At 39.3% G+C, this 21,455-nt stretch overlaps 4 protein-coding genes across 10 annotated transcripts; 2 read left to right on the top strand and 2 right to left on the bottom strand.

Annotated features, from left to right (window-relative positions):
• Positions 1–1,273: 1,273 nt before the first annotated feature.
• Positions 1,274–4,460, bottom strand: LOC137736643 (putative LRR receptor-like serine/threonine-protein kinase At1g07650). Its single transcript, XM_088682447.1, has 8 exons — positions 3,561–4,460; positions 3,251–3,295; positions 3,030–3,140; positions 2,834–2,947; positions 2,432–2,650; positions 2,234–2,349; positions 1,875–2,135; positions 1,274–1,782 (listed from the first exon to the last, which is right to left on the bottom strand). The coding sequence occupies exons 1-8, from the start codon at positions 4,264–4,266 to the stop codon at positions 1,531–1,533; spliced, it is 1,824 nt and encodes a 607-aa protein (XP_088538573.1). The 5' UTR covers positions 4,267–4,460; the 3' UTR covers positions 1,274–1,530.
• A 2,272-nt stretch (positions 4,461–6,732) lies between these two features.
• Positions 6,733–8,691, top strand: LOC137736686 (equilibrative nucleotide transporter 1). The gene is made up of 2 exons (XM_068475920.2): positions 6,733–7,273; positions 7,759–8,691. Exons 1-2 carry the CDS (start codon positions 6,733–6,735, stop codon positions 8,487–8,489), a joined length of 1,272 nt encoding a protein of 423 aa, XP_068332021.1. The 3' UTR covers positions 8,490–8,691.
• Positions 7,657–14,174, bottom strand: LOC137736685 (RNA-binding motif protein 25). 6 transcript variants are annotated; one of them, XM_088682446.1, is made up of 8 exons: positions 13,544–14,162; positions 11,970–12,214; positions 11,707–11,859; positions 11,090–11,504; positions 10,328–11,005; positions 9,623–10,221; positions 9,273–9,498; positions 7,657–8,936 (listed from the first exon to the last, which is right to left on the bottom strand). In XM_088682446.1, the coding sequence occupies exons 1-8, from the start codon at positions 14,058–14,060 to the stop codon at positions 8,776–8,778; spliced, it is 2,994 nt and encodes a 997-aa protein (XP_088538572.1). In that variant the 5' UTR covers positions 14,061–14,162; the 3' UTR covers positions 7,657–8,775. The 6 variants fall into 6 exon arrangements, with proteins under 6 accessions (XP_088538572.1, XP_088538569.1, XP_068332018.2 ...); XM_088682443.1 differs by lacking the exons at positions 7,657–8,936; positions 13,544–14,162 and adding exons at positions 12,820–12,924; positions 13,068–13,519 and having other exon boundaries at positions 9,051–9,498; XM_068475917.2 differs by lacking the exon at positions 7,657–8,936 and having other exon boundaries at positions 9,051–9,498; positions 13,544–14,174.
• A 1,481-nt stretch (positions 14,175–15,655) lies between these two features.
• On the top strand, positions 15,656–20,603 carry LOC137736294 (ubiquitin-like-specific protease 1D). Of its 2 annotated transcripts, none has more exons than XM_088683002.1 (14): positions 15,656–16,156; positions 16,422–16,479; positions 16,645–16,739; positions 16,829–17,094; positions 17,231–17,273; positions 17,502–17,587; positions 17,704–17,736; positions 17,845–17,940; positions 18,055–18,157; positions 18,508–18,605; positions 19,247–19,372; positions 19,466–19,580; positions 19,918–20,025; positions 20,144–20,603. In XM_088683002.1, exons 1-14 carry the CDS (start codon positions 15,806–15,808, stop codon positions 20,282–20,284), a joined length of 1,719 nt encoding a protein of 572 aa, XP_088539128.1. In that variant the 5' UTR covers positions 15,656–15,805; the 3' UTR covers positions 20,285–20,603. The 2 variants fall into 2 exon arrangements, with proteins under 2 accessions (XP_088539128.1, XP_088539129.1); XM_088683003.1 differs by having other exon boundaries at positions 15,704–16,156; positions 17,505–17,587.
• The last annotated feature ends 852 nt before the right edge of the window (positions 20,604–21,455 follow it).

Genomic DNA, 21,455 nt, shown 5'->3' with positions numbered 1-21,455 from the left:
CTTCGAAAACCAAATAGTGTTGCTTTTATGATATTTTTTTTTTTAGGCTTTCTCCAAAGTGAGCTTATCAAAAATTTTGTTTCCAACTAATCACTTTTGAATCAAACATAGTCCTATACATTCGTATAAAATATTCAATCAACTCGACCATTCTATTTGGTGACAATATAAACATTCACGAAATGTGGTACTCACACCACTTGTTCATACTTGATTGCTCATTCTTCATGATTTTGAAGTGAGTCCACTCCTACTACAAACAGACATTATCTTTATTAGAAAATTACGCTGAAATCACAATAATCATTAAAATCAAAAGGGAAGTCTCTTCTTCCCTTCCTATCTTCACAAGTCATAACTAATTAACACCTTCGACTTGGCATAAATTAATTGTAAAACACAATTTAATCATTTCCAAATTATATTATTTCTCCCACAACAATTAAAAATAATTCCACGTAATTAGAACCCCCTACCCCCTGTCGACTCTCTCGACCGTCGGCGACCTCTCTTCACGTACACTTTCCCTTCCCATAATCGACGGTACACGGGTCGCACTCCCATTAGCCTTCCCCAACTCGAAACACTCTACGAAGCCGCTATTTTCCCAACACCCACGTGTCTTTGGTGCAAATGGAAGCGAACCAGATTGGCAGAAGAGAGTGCTTGATTAAGCTGCTCTCTGAGCAGAACCGAGGCGGGTTTGCAAGGTTGATGGAGAATATGGATTCCTTAGGACTTCAAGTTGTTGATGCCAATGTCACGACACTCTATGGAACTGTTTTATACATTCTCAACGTTGAGGTAAGATTCCGATAAAAGAAGATTCATCTTGTATTTGAACCTTTGATAAGAAATCATCTCATATCGATAGTGAGTAAGAACAATTTATTTTGCTCACTTTTCTTACACATGCATTGCACTGTGTTCGTCCACATGCAAACAAAGACACTCAGGCAAAGAAATTGAGAGACAGTTTAATCCAGCTAACAAGGGGTACAAATCAGACAGTTTAATCTGATAGATTATCGCGGATTTTGGAAAATCGAAGGTTTCATCGAAGAACATCTAAACAGCTCCTTTAGACATGTCAAAAGTACGGAAGATTTTTTTTCCTTTCATTTACCATCGTAAATATGGAAGTTTTGGAGGCTCACACGACAGTTTTTTCTGGGTCTAATGAAGTACAATTACAGTTAAATATTCTGCCAATGATTGCATCGTCGATTAATACATAGATCCCAAAAGCGTGTAAATGAAAAAATTAGGCACATTTAATTGAAATCTTATTGTTCTACCTGTACTATCAATACAGATTCTTCATATTAATGACTAAAAAAAAAAAGTACCACGAGTAAACTTTACGAGCTCTTCCCTGTTGCTAATGCTTCGAGGGAACTAGAGAATAGAGCGACCTCAGCTTCTTCTATTTTTTTCAATGAAGCTTTTGTACAAAATCATTGTTATATTGCAATGTATTGTAATTCTTTTTCCATTTAAAATCATTCATGATTGTTTCAATTTACAAAACTATCTGCTCGAGTTTCTCCGATTTCCAGCCTTGATTGGTAGGGTAGAAGAAGCTGACTGTTTTCGGGTTGAGGTATCAAGTGCCCTTTCAAGTTTTGATACCACTTGCTCCATGCTTGGCCTTTGCAGCTTTAGTCCCGTGCACGACAAAGCTAGGTTGAACACAAGGTCAAAAGCTTCTACCGAATACTCCCCGTTAAGTTTGGGATCTGCGAATTCTGTTACATCACCGCCTCTTGTGAGAGCCCTTGCCTGAAGAACAAAGACACGGAACATAAGAGGCTGAATAAGTGACTCGAAATAGTTTTGCCAATATGTGGGGAAAAAAGTATGAACTTTGTTACCATTTTACTAAGAGGCATTGGTTTGTTTGAGTTTAGATTGATAACCCTGCGCCCTGAGATAAGTTGCAGAAGAACTATTCCAAAACTGTAGACATCTCCTGAAGCATTTACGCGGTGATTCTTTCGGTACTCAGGATCAACATAACCGAATGTCCCTCTCACTTCTGAGCTCACACAAGACTGTCCCAAGTCCATAACTTTAGATAACCCGAAGTCTGACAGTTTTGCTTGAAAGTTTTCATCAATGAGAATGTTTGTTGGCTGCCAGTTGGGACGCGACAAGAAAAGAAGTTTGATGAAATGAGTGGCAAATGAACAGCTACAGAGGCGGCGTAAAGAAAAAAAAAAAATTTTCCTACCTTGATATCACGGTGAACAATGCAGCCTCCCGGATAAGTGTGCAGAAACCAAAGGCCCCTAGCACTGTCAATTGCAAGCTCGAGTCTCGTTCTCCATGGCAGATTTTTATCTTTACCTGCAATCAGCTTTGATTGAATTGGCTTTCCGAATGATGAAAATGCTAGAGAAAATCTACGCGAATGGAAATGGAAACTTACCAAATAGCCACTCCGAAAGGTTCCCATTTTGACAGAGTTCATAGACCAGGAAATATTCTTCTACATCCTCACAAGAGCCAAGCAAAGCTACAAGGTTTGGATGTCTAACATCGGAAAGGCTCGTTACTTCGCGGATGAATGTCTCAACAGATCCATCGTTGATTATGTGCTTCACTGCAACATGTTTCCCATTTGATAGTATGCCTTTATATACCTTTCCTAGAAATATTATCAGATGGTATCAGAAAGGAAACTTTGGATTAACTACATAAAAATTACCCAAACAATATGGCCATTTTCGAGTCGCTCCTGAACTACTCAACGTATTCAAACTCATATCCGAACTTACTGAAACCCTACGTAAAACTAACCAATATTCTTACTGTTCTGGAAGATTATTACCAGCTCCGCCTTGCCCAATGAAGTTGACTGCGCTTAGATTGTCAGTCGCCGAATAGATTTCCTTGCTTGATATCTTAAGGCTGACGCATTCTTCAGACAGTAAATCATTTGATGCTGTCCGGTAAAAAAAGGTTAGCAACAATTCACAATTGTTATGTTAATTTCTAGTAAGATATGAAACTTGTTGCAGAAATACCATCTTTTCGAGCTAAAATACTCTCATGAGTCCTTTTTCTGCATAAGGTCCATGTTGCAATGAGAATTATTGCTGTAATTCCTGCCACACCTCCACATAGAATCCACAGACCTGACATTCTCATGAAATTAATCAAAACACCATCACGACTGACCTTAAAAAAAAAAACTGCCAGCAACTTCCCGTACATGGTTGTGGTGACAATTGGGAAGTTAGATTACCTGTTCTCAAGTTTACGCCCGTACTTCTTGAACTTCTCTGCACATCTGCAACAGAAGCAAAGGCGATACTCAGCTCCAGTTTAGGGTCTGTTTGGGACTGCTTTTTAAAAGGGCTAAAGGAATTCTCTTACAACCAAAAGCGTTTCTGACTACTGTTTCTAAATCCACTCCTTAGTAAAAGCGCTTATGAGTTAATAGCAGAAGGGCTTCCGTAGGAAGCAGTTCCAACAGTTTAACAAAATGATACAACTTACTGTTGTGAAAAATGAAGACATGAAATAGTATCAGTTTCTTTCTTGACAGCCCATACCTTCTGAAAGTTTCTGATCCCCAAGGCATTCATACAGTGCTGAAACCCAATTCTTATCATCAATCCTCCTGCTTGTTAAAGTTACCAAAACTGCAAAACCACAAATATCAGCTTCAAGTTTTGACGACGACGACTCATTTTCCGACAATGCCACAATCTCTTCCCACCTTCTCAGACATGCACTACAAGCCTGATCCTGCTCGGACTTTTCTCCCATGCCCAAAAGCTTACAATCTTCATCTAAATTTTCCAGTGTGTTCCCCAGATTGTCGAAAACATCTACTTTCGTGTAGTCAGAGCATCCGCCGGCTCCACTTGTTAGCTTGTCAATTCCACAACTCAAAACACCATCTTTAATACCCTTCATTGAAATTAAGCAGTTTGTCTGCTCTGTCGAGTTTAAGAAGAGCTGCACTGTCCGGGATGCCCTGTGCTCCGTCCGGTTTGCCCTGTGCCCCAAGGCGTATAAGTAATCATCAAAAGCTGCTCCGCAACAATTGCTGATAAATCCACCCCAATTTCCTTCTTCACAACTCGTGCCGCGCCACTCTGAAGAGTCTTGAACATCAAGGACACACTTAATATCTGGGGTTTGTGAGAAGGAAAAATTTAAGGCACTGAGGAAAAGAAAGAGTACTATCATAAGGGGCGGTTTGTGATATTTCATCGGATTAAGACGATGGAAATTCAACACAAGTTTGGCCATGGAGGGTGGGTTTTAAGGATCATAAACAAAAGGGTAGATTTAGATGCCAGAATTATGCCCTCCTTAAACCGTCCTCGGGAAGATTATGTATTCTTAGTGCTTGTGTTTCTGTAAAGAACGGATGCTCAAAAACTTCAAATTTGGTATCTGGAATGATTTCAGAATCTAAGAGGATCGATCATTGGCTTGGATATCTATTTTTCAGAAGAGACGGCTGTCACATATAAATTTATCTGCAAACTTTTATACAAAACATATATATATGTATGTGTGTGTGTGTGTGTGTGTGTGTAGAGAGAAAGAGAGAGAGAGAGAGAGAGAGAGAGAGAGAGAGAGTGTGTGTGCGTGTGTTTGAAGTTATTTGAAGTTGGAAGAATGCAAACAAGGCAAATGGCTGTGAGGTGATGCAGAAGAGAAAAAGCTGGTGTGTGTGAGATAGCTCTGTCGTGCCATGTATTATGCAGGCTAATCGAAACAAGATTAGCATTTTATTAATCAAACAATTAGTTAAGAATCAATCAAACCACAGTATTTTATTGATATAAATAACGAGCAATGCCGAATGTAGAAATCTTGAGAGCGATTTCTGAAGTTGGTTGTCAAAAATTTAAGGGAATGACAAACCAATGGGACAAAACGCATGGTACAATTCTCCTGCTAATCAAGCTCATTGGGGATCAAAATTTCATTTAAAAATGATGGAAGGCCGGTTGGAATGAATACAATAAACTTAACCTAAGAATCGAGAAAACCCTACGTAGGGACACCTGACCACATCATTCGTAGGGCAATTGTTCCAAAAATAATAGCGGACCTTATGTATTTTGGTCTCACTCGACCTCACGTTGGTCTCACCTAATATGAGAGTTTCTTTAATCAAAAGCTCTACGGCCTTACCTAAGATTTCCTTCTCAAAGACAGATGTTGCACTCAAGATCAAGATTCTTAACTTTAGTTCTAAAGGTCAATTTTCAAAATTGAGAATTTGAGCTGGTGTATGATCATATCTCTCTGGTTTGACAAGCATACATTTATCACCCAAAGAATATCATTTAATAGCAGAAAATTACTTTGTAAAAGTCTCAATTCCAAAACACACTATCTTCTAAGAACTGTTTGACTTGATCAAGATCACAAATGCGATAATTTTTATGCCACACAAACACCAGCAGTTATGCAATTTGGACACCTAAAATTAGATAAGTCAATTCAGATTGCCGAATGGGAAAGTCCCTCCCAAGTTGGAGAGATTTTTTAGTGTGCCAGAATACAAGGCAGAACAACACATATTATACAATTCAAGAGATACTTGAAAATAATTTTTTTTTACAACTATACAATAACATGTGATATTTTGCCCTATATTCCGGCCACAGTGATAATTCTCACTGCAAATCGACTTTCTTGCCATCATTGGTTGGGTTCTATTTTTTTTTATTTTTTTAGATCATGAGACTCGTGACTCATTCTTGGGGCCCCAAGTTATTGGGCTCTAAATCAACAACCATGTCCTCTTCCATTCTTTTTAAATCAACGATGAAGATCCGAGCTATTAGCTTATTAGTATCATGTTTTAGCAATATTTTTATTAACTCTAAGAGAGCTTTTGAGTTGATTCTGATAAAATGATGAGTTTGATATTAATTTATTATATTGATTTACTATAGGGTTTAGCCATAATCCTTCACCTCTAATGTAAAATTCATTGAGTATTAAACCAAAAATGGAGATTTATATTCTTTCAACATCAAGAATTGAAAAGAAAAGCACTATTAGACTAAGAGCTACTTGATTATGTATTTTCAATCTAGTTAATGTTTTTTAATAAAGACAGACATCCTGCACCAAAAATATTTACCCGCTTAGGGTCCAAATTTTTTATTCTGGTAACAAAAAGTTTAGTGTGCATTAGTTAACTCTCACCACCAGCGTCAGGATATACCCATAACCTTGAGCCAGAATGACTTACGTGTGGCAACTAACTGCCATTGCCACTGATATAGATTCATATAGAAATTTACAGATCACGCACTAACTGTTGGTAACGAAACTCAAATTTTAATAAAACGACACATAAAACAAAAACCTTACAAACTGAGCCAATCCTCGTTTGCAAGGGTCCAAATTCTTCACGTACAACACTTTCTTAAAAAAGAAGTGTGATTACAAGTTTACAACCCAAAGCCTAGTCGCCTTAATAAAATAAAAAGCACATCGTTTCAAACTCCCACAAAAGAAGGAAAAAGCACATGACATTTGGTTACCTCTCAATTCAATAACTGGAGAGTAAAACGACAACGTCTCATTCCGTCATTCACCTCCAACAGTCCTACCAAATCTCCATCGCCAAAATATCTTCCCGGAATCCAAAAGCAAAACTCAAAGATCTGAGCTTTCTCAGCTGATCCAATCCCTCAACCCGAACCCGAAAACCCATTGTGAAACATCCACATCCACCAATTTCCGATGGGTTTCAATGCCAAAACCGCCGACGAAAATTCTGAGGCCAGCCTCCTGCTCCCCACCGTAACCGCCGCCGCCGCCGTACCTAATAAAATCCCAAAGGACTCCTTCCACTTGGCCTACATCATCTACTTCACACTGGGTCTCGGCTACCTACTCCCATGGAACGCTTTCATCACAGCCGTCGATTACTTCGCCTACCTCTATCCAGATGCCAGCGTCGACCGGATATTCTCCGTCGTGTACATGGTGGTGGGCCTCTTCTGCCTCCTCCTGATAATCTTCTACTCCCACAAGTCCGAAGCCTATGTCCGGATCAATGTGGGCCTGGGCCTCTTCGTCGTTTCGCTGTTAGTCGTTCCCCTCATGGATGTGTTTTACATCAAGGGTCGGGTCGGGTTGTACGACGGGTTTTACGTGACGGTTGCGGCGGTTGCGCTTTCCGGCGTGGCGGATGCATTGGTCCAAGGCTCGCTCATTGGGGCGGCTAGTGAGTTGCCCGGAACTTATATACAAGCCATTGTGGCCGGGACTGCTGGTTCAGGTAAAACTCCCTGCTCTTTGGATTTTCCGGTCGACTTTGGATTTTCAATTTTTGGGTTTTCTCTTTGTTTGATTTTTGGTTTCTGGGCATTGTTTCATTCTCTGAATTAAATTCTGATTTTAGTTAATCCCAGATGACTTTGTTTGATTTTCTGAATCTCTGTGTAATCTGAATGGCCGTTTGGGAAACTCTTCTGGTCATAAGCGCTTCCGCTAGAAGTGCTTTTAATGGAAACACATTGAAATTGTTATTAAAAGTTTAACTGCATTCTGGAAAAGCACTTGGAAGTCTGCAGAAACCTTCTCCATAGAGGCCTGTTTTCCTACCAAATGTAGTTAGAAACGCTTCCGATTGTCATAAGCACTTTTAGGTCTCTATGGAAGTATCAAATGAAAATGTCATTGCTGAAGCATATTAATTTTTCTGCTCTAGGTTACTGGTTATGAGTTCATCAGAGTTTCCAAATTTTGGATATGATTTTACAGGAGTCGTCGTTTCTGCTCTAAGGATCGTAACCAAGGCTGTATATCCACAAACTGCCGATGGCCTGAGGAAAAGTGCTAACCTTTACTTCGCCGTCGGGATAGTCATTATTGTCATATGCATTGTTTTCTACAATGTGGCACCAAGGATTCCAGTTATGAAGTATTATGCAGATTTAAAGGTTCAGGCTGTAAACGATGAGACAGAAGAGAAAGGTCCGCGGACTGTGACTCTGTTGAGATCAACTCTATGGCACGTAGTCGATAGAGTCAAGTGGTATGGAATTAGCATCCTCCTCATCTATATCGTGACTTTGTCGATTTTCCCGGGATACATTACTGAAGACGTGCACTCTCAAATTCTCAAGGATTGGTACCCGATCATCCTTATCGCTGGCTACAATGTGTTTGATCTCGTTGGCAAGTCTCTGACTTCTGTGTATCTCCCCAAAAGTTCCAAGGTTGCAATCGGCAGTACAGTTGTGCGATTGCTCTTCTTTCCTCTCTTCTACGGGTGCTTGCACGGCCCCAAATTCTTCCGAACAGAGATTCCAGTGACGATACTAACTTGCCTTTTGGGACTCACTAACGGCTACTTGACCAGTGTGTTGATGATTTTGGCTCCCAAAGTTGTCCAATTACAACATGCCGAGACCGCCGGGATCGTGATCGTGTTGTTCTTGGTTCTGGGGTTGGCTGCTGGCTCGGTTGTATCTTGGTTCTGGGTCATCTGATTGCTCAGCAAATTGGGTACATACCAAAAACTCTAAAACCTGCTATTGCCGAGATCCCACTGCTGGCTCAGTTGTTTTTCTGTATAGCTTTGTAATTCTACCGTTACTAATATTTCCCTTTGTTTCTTAAACATGGATTATGAAATGTAAACTGTTGATTATCAATTTGTTCATCTTTATGTAAACCTGAATTTGAATCGGATACCATACTAGCTCTAATTCTGCCTTCTAACTGCTAAAGATGTGATTTTTGCACTCCCGTTTTCTCGGCAAAACCAAAGGAAGATCAAGGAACAAAAACAAAGGGAGAAGCGTAGAATGAGAAAGCGGGAGTGTGAATCAAATCACACCGTGGGTTTGAAAACAAAAATAATACGCACCCGTGCTTGGCGTTCTTAGAAGAGAATAACACAAGTGTAATGGTAGGAAGGGTTCCCCTGTCATGCACTGCAAAATACAATGGCCTGAATGAAAGTGCCAGTATAAATATAAGTAAAATTTTGTAAAGAATCAGCAATAGGACATCTAATAGATTCCAAAGCTACAAACAACCCACAAGAGTGAGGAAACAAAACAGCGGGCGTTAATAGCTTACGGAACAAAATGTATTATGAAGCAACACAAACAGAAAGAATATAGTTTAGCCTTGACGGCCATCTATGCTATCCTAGGTAACGACGCTGGAGGCCAAAGGACATATTATGCTAACAAGACTCGGGTCTACAGCAGCAAAAGTACAACTGACAAAAGAAAACTATTAAGTTCTTGTTCTTGAAGCCAGACCTGTCTCGACCTTCTTAATTTCAAAGATGAGCATCCTCCACATCTTGAGAACAAACATTTCGGCTTCTTCGTCTAAAATGGATTGAAGCAGCTGCAGCATGCGTTCTGCTCCAACATGTTCCTGAGTACTAGATACAATGTAATCTACAAGTGTGGTCTCTTCCTCTCCCAGGAATTCCGTAATCTTCTTCGAAATCCATGGTCTCATGCGTTCATGTAGTGCATGCTGTGAAAGCAGAACACATCAGACATTAGTACGAGCAGTTTTTAGACTATTTGAATGAATGATCACCAGGAAGCAAATCTTGCAAGTTTAAACAAAATAATTTAAAATCATGGGCTGCGCTTACATGTTCATAAATAGCCCAATTTATTTCATAGGAGAATAATTCCTCCTTTGTCTTTGGAATCATATCGATCAGTTGTTTTGCATCCAAAAGCTTCTTATTATCCTTTGCCCTTGGTTTATTCATCGCATGGTCACGATCCGTATCACGGTCAATAGTCTTCTCCTTATGCTCATCTCTAGTCCGATTAGACTCATCACCATTCTGGTCCCTATCCCGGTGGCTTGACCTATCATTAGAACGTCTACTTCTTTCCTTCTCTGTAACTGGCTTCTCTTCTTTAGAACTAGCATTTGATATTCGCTTTGCGAATTCAGCCGCTGCAGCCAAATTTGATGGAGCTGTCCCAGAAATTGGTTGGACAGCCTGTAGTTCTTCCGTTGAATAATCAATGGGAACCAGGGGCCTCATTTTTTTGTCCTTGTGTGCATCATCATCCTCCTCATTGAAAACAGAAGGAACAGCGGTACGTTTTCCAGAACCCAGTAGGCCAAAACCCAACTTCTTTGCAGGGGCACTGCCACTCTGCTGCGGTTCTGATGCAGAAACTGATGTCATGGTTGACTCATCACCACTGTTACCATTTTGTAGAGTCCCATCACCTGTCGCATCAAAGTCAAACGACATGAACAAAAAGGAAAAGAAAAGGGAAAAGAGGGCAAAAGAAAACAACGATAAAAGCAATAAATAACTTCCCGAGTAATTTACCTATATGATTCTCATGACCAGAATCACCCCCATTATCCTGTTCAGTTGCCTTATCTTTCAGTTGCACAACGAATTCTTCAGCCAAAGCAGCTTTTTCGCTTCCATTTGCAACATGACCAGATGAATCCCTCAATGCATCTCTCTCTTGCTGCAGCTGCTTTTCCTCTTCAGCCCTCCTTCTGGCCTCAGCAATTTCTTCTTCCTCTTTCTGCCTGTCAGCTAAGTCATCTTCTTTCTCCCGTAGTCTCCTCTTTCTCTTCTCCTCCAACGCACTTCTCCTCCATTTTTTTCTGGAATCTTCATCCTCATCATCTTCTTCATAAATTACCTCTTTCCTCCGTTTGCGTTCCCTCTCTTTCTCCCTCTCCTTCTCATACTGCCTCTGTTTCTCTTTCTCCCTTTCCCTATACTCCCAATCTTTGAGAAATTTTTCATACTGATGCTCCGCATCCTCCAGTTTTCTCCTTTGCTCCTTCTCCTTCCGTACCCGTTCTCGCTCTGTTTCTCTTTCGTATCTTTCAATCTCATGCTCCTTTTCCCGTTTCATATCTCGCTCATTGTCTCTGCTCCTCCGATCTTGCTTTCTGCTCCTATCATGTGAGCTTGTTTCAGGGCTCCCCTGCTCACTTCTTGTTTTGTTGTCACTAGTTATCTCTTCATCAAATTTTTCATAAGCATCTGAAAAGTTAAAGTACCAACCATAAGTATAACAACAAACTGCCACTAATAAATGACTCTAAGCAACTTCATTGCTTATCTTACCATTTCTTGTTATATCAACATCAGAGTCTCCATCCCTTGATTTAGCTGGCAGCGCTGAGTTTGAATTCCTAGTACCATCACCAGGGGCTGGTGTAGGTGGCGGAGGAGGGAGAGGTTTGTTTTTTATTCTCTCCTCTATCAAACTTGTAAGCTTCTCCATAGCCTCCCGGTCAGCTTCCTTGTCTTCGTCAGTCACAACTCCAAAATTGGCAGGGTCATTTTCTTTGTTACTCGAATTACCATCTTCCTCCTTTGAGTTTTGTACAGAAGGAATTGAAGGTACATTCTTCTCAACGTCTAGTGCACTTCCATCACCTTTCTCAGCTGCTTCAGCTTCTTTGAGCTTCTTTGAGTTTTCAGTCTTCTTTTTAACAACCCTCTCCAGATACTCTCTTGTTGCTTGATTAACATTTAACTGTTTATGTTTACAACATCAAATATAAAGAGATAAATATAAGCAAAGCTGAATTTGCGGAGAAGTATATATGGCATGATTACTAAGGAAGGCCGTGAGATTTTCCATTGCACCATAATGACAATGACAAAAAAAGAAAGAAAAAAAAAAAAACACACACACAATTAAACTGACAAATTATCTAATTAGAATCAAGACATACCACAAGGTCCTGCCCATCAATGCTCAAATTAGTGAGAAGACGCAATGCCCGAAGAACCCCTTCAGCAGATTCAAATTCGCAGAACCCAAAGCGCCTAGGAGTCCCATCTGTGGGATCTTGAGCACGTTTCCAACTCTTGACAGGTCCACACAACTTCACAAAAGGTAAACCATCAGAAGTCAACTTATAAATTTGGGTAACGTAACAAAACAGTGGGAAAATTGATAAAGAACAACAGAAATCGCAGTAATTTGACAGCACACCTGGAGGAGATATTTCATAAATTCATTGTCCACTGTTGGTGCTATCTTCCCAACATAAACAGTGGTTTGTGGTTTCTCAGCTGGAGCGACAATAGGAAGAATTGGCCTAACAACAGGAGGGATAATCGGGCGAACTCCAGGAATCCCAGGAACAGGGGCACGCTGAAGCAAACCAGTTGCTCCCAGTGGGCGTGGAGGAAACGGGGTCCGAATCATTGGATGATATGAAGGATAACGAGGAAGTCCTACAAAAACACAAATAAATATCTTGCAAATATGTCAGAGAACGCTTATGAACTGGATCCAATGATGGATAGGTGACCCTCCCCAAACTAAACAGATGTATGAAAAACAGTATGACTCTAAATAATGACTTTTGTTACCACACATTAAAAGAATATTAGAGATGGCAGCACAGGCATAGCAACTACCACCAGCTGAACAGATAACCTGAAGGAAACATTAAGAAGCAGCATCGTGTTCATAAACCATAAATGAATAAATTGTGCTTACCTTGCACATCCACTTAGACCAAAGTAGCCTTCTCAAGTATAATAAAACCTCCAATATCTCATGCATATAGGGGTTGATGAGAATTACACATACTTGATATACCGACAGTTTAATTCATCTCAAAAGGTTAGCGGTAGGCAATGCAATGCAGCATGAGAACGTTAGAAGATTAAAAACAAAATTTTAACAAACATGCACAAAGTACTAAAAACACGCACAAATAAACACATGATTAGATGTCTAAATGTATATATAAATAGATTGATTGATTGTCAGATGGATGGATGAATGGATGATGGACATATATATGTATCTATGGATAGAAAGACTTCAGTACCTTAGAACACAAGGGCAATGAGCACTCAGTTGCAAACATGGTCTGCTTCTGGCAATTCATAAACCCATGAAAGGGATAGTATCCTTAAAATTACCAGAAAGCATCCTACTCAAATAAACACGACATGGTAATGTAACTTTAGCATGACAAACTGAACAGTAAAATTTTCCGAAATTTGGGAATATTCATTTATATTTTGAACTCCAGACCAACTTGAGCTTGAATAAAACTTCAAAATATGTGCATACCAAAAAAGGAGTTGTAGATGGGGGGTTCTCAAAGCAATATGAAGCAAGCCTTCCAACCTTTCTCACCGAATTCAATCAAGACACTGTACGAGAAAACATCCTGTCATCGATACCCTCAATCTAACACACTACACTAACTTTTCTGAACAAACTCCGAACTCTGCTTTAGCAAACTCTTCCCACTCTATTATACCATTAGTCTTAATTTGATTGCTATCCGTAGATTAAACAAAGTTATTACTTTTCACTTTTTCGAGGCAAAAACCAAAAGCTTGGTGCACTCAAGCAATTCCGTGTGGCACATTAATCAACTGGACCTAAGTATTTCTTGAACAACTCATACCAAAACAGCACCAAGCAATTGAAATACGAGAACCAACAATAAATACAAATATTTGGAATTGAATGGAAATTGAATAGCAGAAAAAAAAACATACGAAATAACGAAGTGATTACAGAGAGAAGCAAAAACCCACCAGGTAAGGCGCCTTGAGGAGCACCAGTGGACATGGGTGCGTATCCATTAGGCATCGGTGCGTACGGTCTCATAGGCTGCATCTGATAATGCATCATATTCTGCGGGGCCGAGGACGGCGGGGGCACACCAGGAGCCATCGGAGCTCCGGAGCTCACACCAGGCGGCTGGACACCGGGGATTTGATAATTCGGATTGGGCACACCGGGGTTCAGTATTGGAGTGAACTGTGGAACCGGCCGGAAAGACGGCGCGACCGGCGGTAAGGCGCCGGAAACCTGTTGTGGCACGAAGGAGATCGAAGGATGTGACGGTGGAGGCGGCAGAGATACTAGAGGCGGATTCGAATCAGGGTTTACGGTGATAGGTGTGGATGATAACGACGATGATTGTGATGGTGGTGGTGGTGGTGTGGTGGAGGCGGGTACGGGATCAGGTTGGTTAGATTGGGGATTAGGGTTACCGGATTGGGGATTGGACAGTGGGTTTGTGGCGGGAGAGGAAGGAGCGTCCGCCATGGCTAGAAAGAATTGAAATCTGTGGGTGAATTTTTGCTGTTTTCGTGCCCTAGGAGAGAGAAACAAGGAGAAGGATAGTGACAGAGAGAGAACAAGGGGAGAGTTTATGTACGAATTACACGGGTTAGTGTTCCGGAACTAGTAAAAAAATTGTTTGTTTAGCAGTATACGTGTCGCCCCTCGATTGGCCAACAAAACTCAAAAGAACATATAGGCCACAAAAACTATGGTGTAATAATTAATCGTCTACTATGAGTCTACGTGTCATTATATTTTTAATTTTGAAAAAAATTACCTAAAGCCAAGTGAAATGACGCGTGACATATAATTAGTGTATGTCAACATAGTTTATAGTGATGAACAAAAATACATTCGTAAAACATTGTTACTTTTAAGAAGAGATTTTTTAATGTGTATGGAACTTGTGATAGTATACTACGTATTATTATACAAGTGTTGAGATACTTGAGTTCAAAAAATTAACAACTTGAAAAATAAAATTCTCCCCTACTTAAATAGATAGTGTACCACATATATTCCGAACACATAAAAAAATTTCTCACTTTAAGTAGATTTTACATTATTGTGACATGATATGACATAAGATTCTCACTTTTTAGGTCCCCACTTGACATTGTGTGTGTAGTTAAGTCCAAGTTTTTCAAATTGGACACTGAGTTTTTTATTTTCTGGAATTATACCTTAATGTTTTGACATCCAATTTGTATATTTCATTAGGTTGATTGTAGATAACCGTTAACTAACGACGTTGTAAGTGCAGGACACACATGTTAAACACTTGTGTATTTTCTATTGAACGACTACTACGTTTAGAAGGCACGCATTAGACTAAATGATTGATCAGATAATTAGCCAAATAAAATGTGTAAATTGAACGATGTCAAAAGGGTTAATTGTAACTTTTCACGTTGTCTAGGGAGTGGATCATGTGTATATTTCCATCTCTACCTAGCATGAGGTCTTTTGGAAGCTCAGTGGCTTCGGGTTTCGTAGGAACTCCGAAGTTAAGTGAGTTCGCGCGAGAGAAATCCCATGATGGGTGATCTACTGGGAAGTTCTCGTATGAGTTCCCAGAAACAAAATTGTGAGGGCGTGGTCGGGTCCCAAAGCAGACAATATTGTGCTACGGTGAAGTCGAGCCCGGGATGTTCCAAAGCGGACAATATCGTGCTGGATATCCCAAAGTAAACAATATCGTGCTACGGTGGAGTCGAGCCCGAAATATGGTTGGGGGCCCGAACGGGGATGTGACATTAAGTTCAATTGTGAACAAAGTAACATCTCGTACATTATATTTTACAATTAATCCCAAATGTTGACGATGTAAAGTGTGAGGTTTTTTTTTTGGATAAAAATGTAATGATATTTCTTAAACATTGAGACGACCTTAAACAATAGGGTTTAATTTGGTTTATAATAATTCGATTTTTAGCTAAAGTCGGAAACAAAATGAAAGTTACTACTCGATTTGGTTAGTCTGGTCTACCTAACATTATTCAAGTAATGTTAAATAAATTAATTTTTGGTTTAAATTTTATAAATTATATAACGTATTTGGTTTAAAAAATTGGTCTACCGAATATTATTTTTATTAGGTTTTTGATTTTGTCGTGACACAAGAAGCTGGTGAGTCAGTATAAAATCACAATCGGTGAGAAGGGAGTGTGAGAGCTTCCGATTAGAGAGAGGGAGAGTAGACATTTTGGGGCTTTCGCATTCTCTGCATGGAGGAAGAGACGGGTGGGAAGAGGAGGATCGATGTCAGCAAGGTGCTGGATTGTCTCGACGACAGCGGCGACCCGCTGGAGAGGGTGGTTTTGCCGGAGTCAAAGCGGAAAGCTACGGCCGCGGAGGAGCAGCCGCCGAAGCAGTCCGGAATGGGGGGCGGTGATCAGCAGCGGGATGATTTCTTCTATGTCATAGCCGATCACGAGCTAGAGGAGAAGATTAAGCGGCAGAAGAGTAACATTGAGAAACTGAGCCGCAGCTTGCCGGACAAAGGCGAAAAGCTCCGGGTGGCTCTTATGCAGTTGGAGGACGAAAAGGAGCGGAGGAGATGCAGTCGGCTTGAAAAGGTGCGTTTTGCTTTTCTGTTCTGTTTGGTTTCTCAGAAAATGGGGGCAAAATTGAATGCAAAGTTTTAATTTTTTTTTTGGGGGGTGGGGGTTTAATGCTTCATTTCTAGTTTTATATTGATGTGCTTCATGCCCTTTTCAGTCTGGTTGGAATTGCTGGAAATCAGAATTCTGAATGTTTATGTAGAAGTACTTCTCAGAAAAGTGCTTATCAAAATTGATTCTGAGTCTTCTGACCGTAGTTGCTTTGGTTTTCATTGAATAGAACACCAGTAGGTGGGAGGAGATCGCACAAGCCACGAGCTGTAAAAACAGAAACATGGGTAAGCCCTTTCTTTCATCGATGTGTTGTGTTAACTAAAAAGTTACACATTAAATGAACCGAATTTGCTACGGATTGTTTGCATGGTTAAGTACTGTGGTGTTGCAAATATCATTTTATATGTTTTGCGGAACTCGTGCTTAAGAAACTTAAATGTGGCTTCTAGATGATTCTACTGGCTTCAAAAATGAGGCTACAGCACCTCTGGCAAAGCCAAAGTCTGAATTTGCTTGCCATTTTGAACAAAAGATGGAAGAAAAGGTAATGCGATCCACCATATTCTTCTTTATTGTTTGAATAAGTGGCTTTTAAAATTTAAATATAATTGCTTCGGTCTATTCTTAATGCAGTCTGATTCTAGGACAGCCAGTGAAGCTCAAACAGAATCATCTCTTCTTCCATGCAACCGGCAGAGCATGAAAAGCAATGGAGAGTTATTGCAAAAAGGAGGACGGAAAGGTCGATCTTCATCAAGATACGTACCTCGTCAATGCTCTAGCAGTTTTAATCATAGACGAGAAAAATGTTCTCTTTCAAATGGTGGTCATAAAGGCGGGGCTTCTTTCCCTTGTTCACTTCGCCACGTTTCAGAAGACTTGTCTAGTTGTGGCAGAAGGTAACGGTCTTTTCTTTTACCTCGTTCGCTTTCAGTGTATTATCTTCTATTGAAGTTCTAACTACACTAGATAGCCTTAATGGCTAATACCCCTTTTATTTAATAATTTGCATTTCTCTCTTTTCCTTCTTTCCAGCTGGAATGACGCTTCTCAAATAAATGGTTCGAGGCATCAAAGGGTACAATGTCTTGTGTTTCATTCTACATTTTATCTAGGCACCTTCTTTTTAACTGCTGAAATGTTGGAATTAGTGAGAAGTTGTCTTGATGGGTGAAACTTTTGCTACAATTAGATATATTTTAGTGTGATCATTGCCTTATGGGCATTGTGTTTTTGTCCTGTCATAGTTTATATATCCTGTCACTTTCTCCATTTAGTAGTTAAATCCATAGTTTCATGATTATAGCAGGGTCAGACCGTTGTAGAAATTCTGGATGAGGAGGATGCTGAACCTGCGGACACAGCAGAGCAAGAAGAAGAACTTCCCGAGGGGTACCTATAATTTAAAAAACTGTTGCTAATTTTTTTTTACCGTGTTTCAGACTTAGCCAAATTTTAGGTTGATATTAACAATACAATAATCTGTTTACCTTGTCTCTTTTTTCCAGCATTAACGAGGTTAAGATCTACTACCCATCAAGGTAGAAAATCTCTTTTTGGAGAGGATGCAAAGAGACCTCTTTGAATGTTGAGGATATAGAGTACAACTGATAATCATGTGTTTTTTTTTGTTTTTTTGTCGTATTCAGAAATGATCCAAAATCTGTAGAAATCTGTTATGCGGACATTGGGTGCCTTGATCCTGAAGGCTACTTGACATCAACTATCATGAACTTCTACATTCGGTTAGCTATTTTAGATGTAGTTCTGTAAATGCAGATTTATAGGTCACAATAACGGACATGCATTCCTATCTTTTCCCATATCATATATGTGATGTTGCAATATCTTTTGACTAGATATCTACAACAACAAACATCCCCAACAGACAGAGCGTTACGCAACTTTCATTTCTTTAATACATTTTTTTATGAGAAACTCAAGGAGGATGTAGCATATAAGGTAAGTATTTATCTTGTTCTACTTTCAGTGCTTGCTGTTTCTGTGCCAAAAATTGGATTAGTTAAATTGGTAATCCATTTGTTTTAGAAACTCAGAATCCATTTTTTATGTGCTTAATGATCGGCCAATATGGTCGAGACTTTCAAAGTCTTTAGAGACTAAGGAAACTACTCATACCACATAATTTCTTTTACATTTTTAGAAACAGTGAGTGGAGACATCTGGCGTAGATCTTGACTGAAAAGCCTATGATGTATACATATATATGTACATACACACACATATCAGTATATCATGCAATGGCTATATCATGCTCATTTTTCCTAGCTTGTTTCCCTTGTACCATGTAGGGGGACGACAAGGATAAACGTTTTGGCAAGTTTAGGAGATGGTGGAAGGGTGTTAATATATTTGAGAAGGCATATGTACTTATTCCTATAAATGAAGAGTAAGTCTTTTTGTTACTGCTAAGATTAAGTACTTGTAGTTGTAAGATTGTTCATGGGTAGAAAAATGTGGTAGATGACAATGGACATACTTGCTAGAAAGCTCATAACTGGAATAAACTGTTTGCCATCTTGATGCTTATTTGATATTTTTTTTATAAATTTTAATTTCTACTTGATCAAGTACTGAAAGATGAGATGCACCTTAACAGAAGAAAAGGGATGAAATGTTGGAAGCCTTGTCTGGATTAATGCTCACGAGAATGTGGGTAGAAGTTATTGTACTTGCGTGTCTGGCATGGTTAGTTGACTTGACTGCCTTGCCAATGACTAATGACTTTTATATAGTTGTTACCATTGTAGTAAAAAGCAGTAAGCAGAATAAATCCTGTATCTAACTAAGATGAGGCTGGATCAATATGGTTGACTTTTGAACTCGGATGAATGATATAAACACAAAGTGCTCAAGAAAAAAAAAAAACTTGTATAAATCATTTTCTCTCAGTGTTTTAGTATTCATCAATTTTCAAATGTTGTGATAAACTAATGTGGTATGTTTTCTGTATCCTAGTTTCCAGCTATTTTTTTTTTGTTACTTAAACTACCAAACATATGATTTCATTATGGTGTTTGACGTATCCAGTAAACATTGGAGTCTAGTGATTATCTGCATCCCTGACAAGGAAGAAGAATCAGGACCCATTGTACTTCATTTAGATTCTTTATCCGGAGTCCATTCTCCTAGATCAGTTTTTCAAAATATTAAAAGGTGAGACAAAACGTGCCCTTAATCTGTTTATGTCTTGCTAGGTTATTTCAATTAGTTAATGGTGATGGAATTGATGACTAATGTCCTAAGCAGCTATCTGAGAGCAGAATGGAATTATTTGGGTCCAGAAGTTGCCGTTTCAGATCTTCCTATTTCCGACAGTATATGGAAGCAACTTCCCCAAAAAATTGAAGAGAAAAAACTTGCGGTACATTTTGCTCTTAAATTGTTGAAGTTTAAATGTTAGAATGCCATTACTATCAAAAAAGAAAATTTGTTCCACATTTCCATAGGCATATGATTATTAGAATTACAAGTACAGTATATACTTACTTTTGAGACGTTGTGTGTTAAAATTGTATAAGATCATAAAGCTCTTGGACATTTCACTTAAAACTTCAAATTTCACTGTGGCTAGGAAGTTGGAAAGGTTGCTAACATCCAAAGAATACCCAGCTATCCCCAAAGTGCGGGGCATGTTGTGCTTGAATGACTAGCCTGCCTTGGTTGGTTTGAAGCTTACCTCTTTTTGTATTTCCCACCAGGTCCCCCAACAGCGAAATGAATATGATTGTGGTCTATTTGTCCTTTTCTTCATGGAGCGCTTCATCGAAGAGGCCCCTGAAAGGCTGAAAAGGAAAGATTTGTCAATGGTAGTGTGTTTCATCTATTCTCAACCTTTCCGTCCTTGAAGAGAAAATAGAATGATCTCAAACATGTTTCTTCTGTTCTTAACTTTTCCGTCTTCGATTAATTATTTTGAACTCCCAGTTTGGCAGGCGGTGGTTCAAACCTGAAGCAGCTTCAAGTTTGAGAATGAAAATCCGTAAGGTACTCAGGCAAGAATTTCGAGATGCTCTTGTTAATCTCTCAAAAGAATCTGCTCCAGCGGTTGGTGCTTCTGAAGAATGAACCGGCATATGGGATACTGACCGAATCCGGTTCACAGATGTAGCAACTAACTCAGCATTGAATCAGGTCTTCCATCCATGTATAGCTCAGACAGGGTGTAAATTATCTTTTGAGTTTAGCATTGTATAGCGTGGGAAAATCGGTTAAAATGCCATTTTTTCGAGAGCTAAGAGGATACCAGATTGGCCAGGACAAGGCGTGCATCATAGTCGTCTGCATTACTGTCCATTTCTGGTGAGTTAGCATGGTGCTTCAACTGTATAGTACGGAACAAAGATAGTGCTGATAGATTTCTTAATGCAATGCTCACCATTTTACACCTTATGCTTTTAAGAGATGCTTTTTCCTAAAGTGATTCCCTCCCATTTTCTTATAGATTTGGCTTATCCTTATTGCATTGCCAACATATGCTTCACTAATTACTCCCAACACAAGCAACGTCGTCGATTCATACCCACTTGTAGCATTTCACGCACGAGTAATAATTTTCACGTTCTTTCTTTCGGGAAGGGAGGATTAGGAAAATCTTATTGATTGCAGCTTTTTCCAAACCTCCGGGAAAAGCATGAAAAGAAAACTTATGATATGATCCCTCTGTCACTTCAGAGTGAAGGGAGCGATCTTGTAATTCTTGGTCTATGAATTTACATTGTTAGCTTCTCTGTTTGATTTTCCCATTGAGGCCAAACCTCCGCGGTTTCATCTCTACTTCCGAACGGATTGAGATTATCTTCTCTCCTCTTTCCATCTCCTTCCATCTATTTCTCTCATATTTTTTATTTTGTCTTTCTTTTTTTTATAAAAAATTAATATAAAATGTTAACGTGGTTTAACCGTGACCGTTGAAATAGAAAGGAATGAAAGAATAGGTAAAAAAAGAAGGGAAATAATCCTATTTCCGAACGATAATGTTGGAGAGAGTTGAAAGTGGGGACAAGCAATTTATAATTTATTCGAAAGATAATGCTGGACTTTTATGTCTACTTTTCTTCCTTTATGTCAATATTTAATTAAAGTGATTCCACCTCTGTGGATTTTTCAACTTTTAATTAAAATGTTAAAAAATGTAAAATGTTTTTCAACTTTGTATGTCAACATTGCCTGCAGCCGTCTTCGCACTCCCAAACTCTGCTGGTTTCACATTTAATTTATACATCTAAGCAAAAATTGT

This window comes from Pyrus communis, chromosome 13 (assembly GCF_041283825.1).
Source record: "Pyrus communis isolate YQ-2024b chromosome 13, ASM4128382v1, whole genome shotgun sequence".
NCBI lineage: Eukaryota > Viridiplantae > Streptophyta > Magnoliopsida > Rosales > Rosaceae > Pyrus > Pyrus communis.
This window is presented reverse-complemented; position numbering and strand designations above follow the sequence as displayed.

Excerpts from the sequence above, each read along its gene's own strand:
- LOC137736643 (XM_088682447.1), bottom strand. The coding sequence starts at position 4,266 with ATGGCCAAACTTGTGTTGAATTTCCATCGTCTTAATCCGATGAAATAT. Across the intron at positions 2,651-2,833 it reads CATTGGGCAAGGCGGAGCTG|GAAAGGTATATAAAGGCATA; the intron begins GTAATAATCTTC and ends TAATATTTCTAG. Across the intron at positions 2,350-2,431 it reads CCTTTCGGAGTGGCTATTTG|GTAAAGATAAAAATCTGCCA; the intron begins GTAAGTTTCCAT and ends AGCTGATTGCAG.
- LOC137736686 (XM_068475920.2), top strand. The coding sequence starts at position 6,733 with ATGGGTTTCAATGCCAAAACCGCCGACGAAAATTCTGAGGCCAGCCTC. Across the intron at positions 7,274-7,758 it reads GGCCGGGACTGCTGGTTCAG|GAGTCGTCGTTTCTGCTCTA; the intron begins GTAAAACTCCCT and ends ATGATTTTACAG.
- LOC137736685 (XM_088682446.1), bottom strand. The coding sequence starts at position 14,060 with ATGGCGGACGCTCCTTCCTCTCCCGCCACAAACCCACTGTCCAATCCC. Across the intron at positions 11,860-11,969 it reads TTATGAAATATCTCCTCCAG|TTGTGTGGACCTGTCAAGAG; the intron begins GTGTGCTGTCAA and ends CCTTTTGTGAAG. Across the intron at positions 11,505-11,706 it reads TTGATGGGCAGGACCTTGTG|TTAAATGTTAATCAAGCAAC; the intron begins GTATGTCTTGAT and ends AAACATAAACAG.
- LOC137736294 (XM_088683002.1), top strand. The coding sequence starts at position 15,806 with ATGGAGGAAGAGACGGGTGGGAAGAGGAGGATCGATGTCAGCAAGGTG. Across the intron at positions 16,740-16,828 it reads AACAAAAGATGGAAGAAAAG|TCTGATTCTAGGACAGCCAG; the intron begins GTAATGCGATCC and ends TTCTTAATGCAG. Across the intron at positions 20,026-20,143 it reads AAAGGAAAGATTTGTCAATG|TTTGGCAGGCGGTGGTTCAA; the intron begins GTAGTGTGTTTC and ends TTGAACTCCCAG.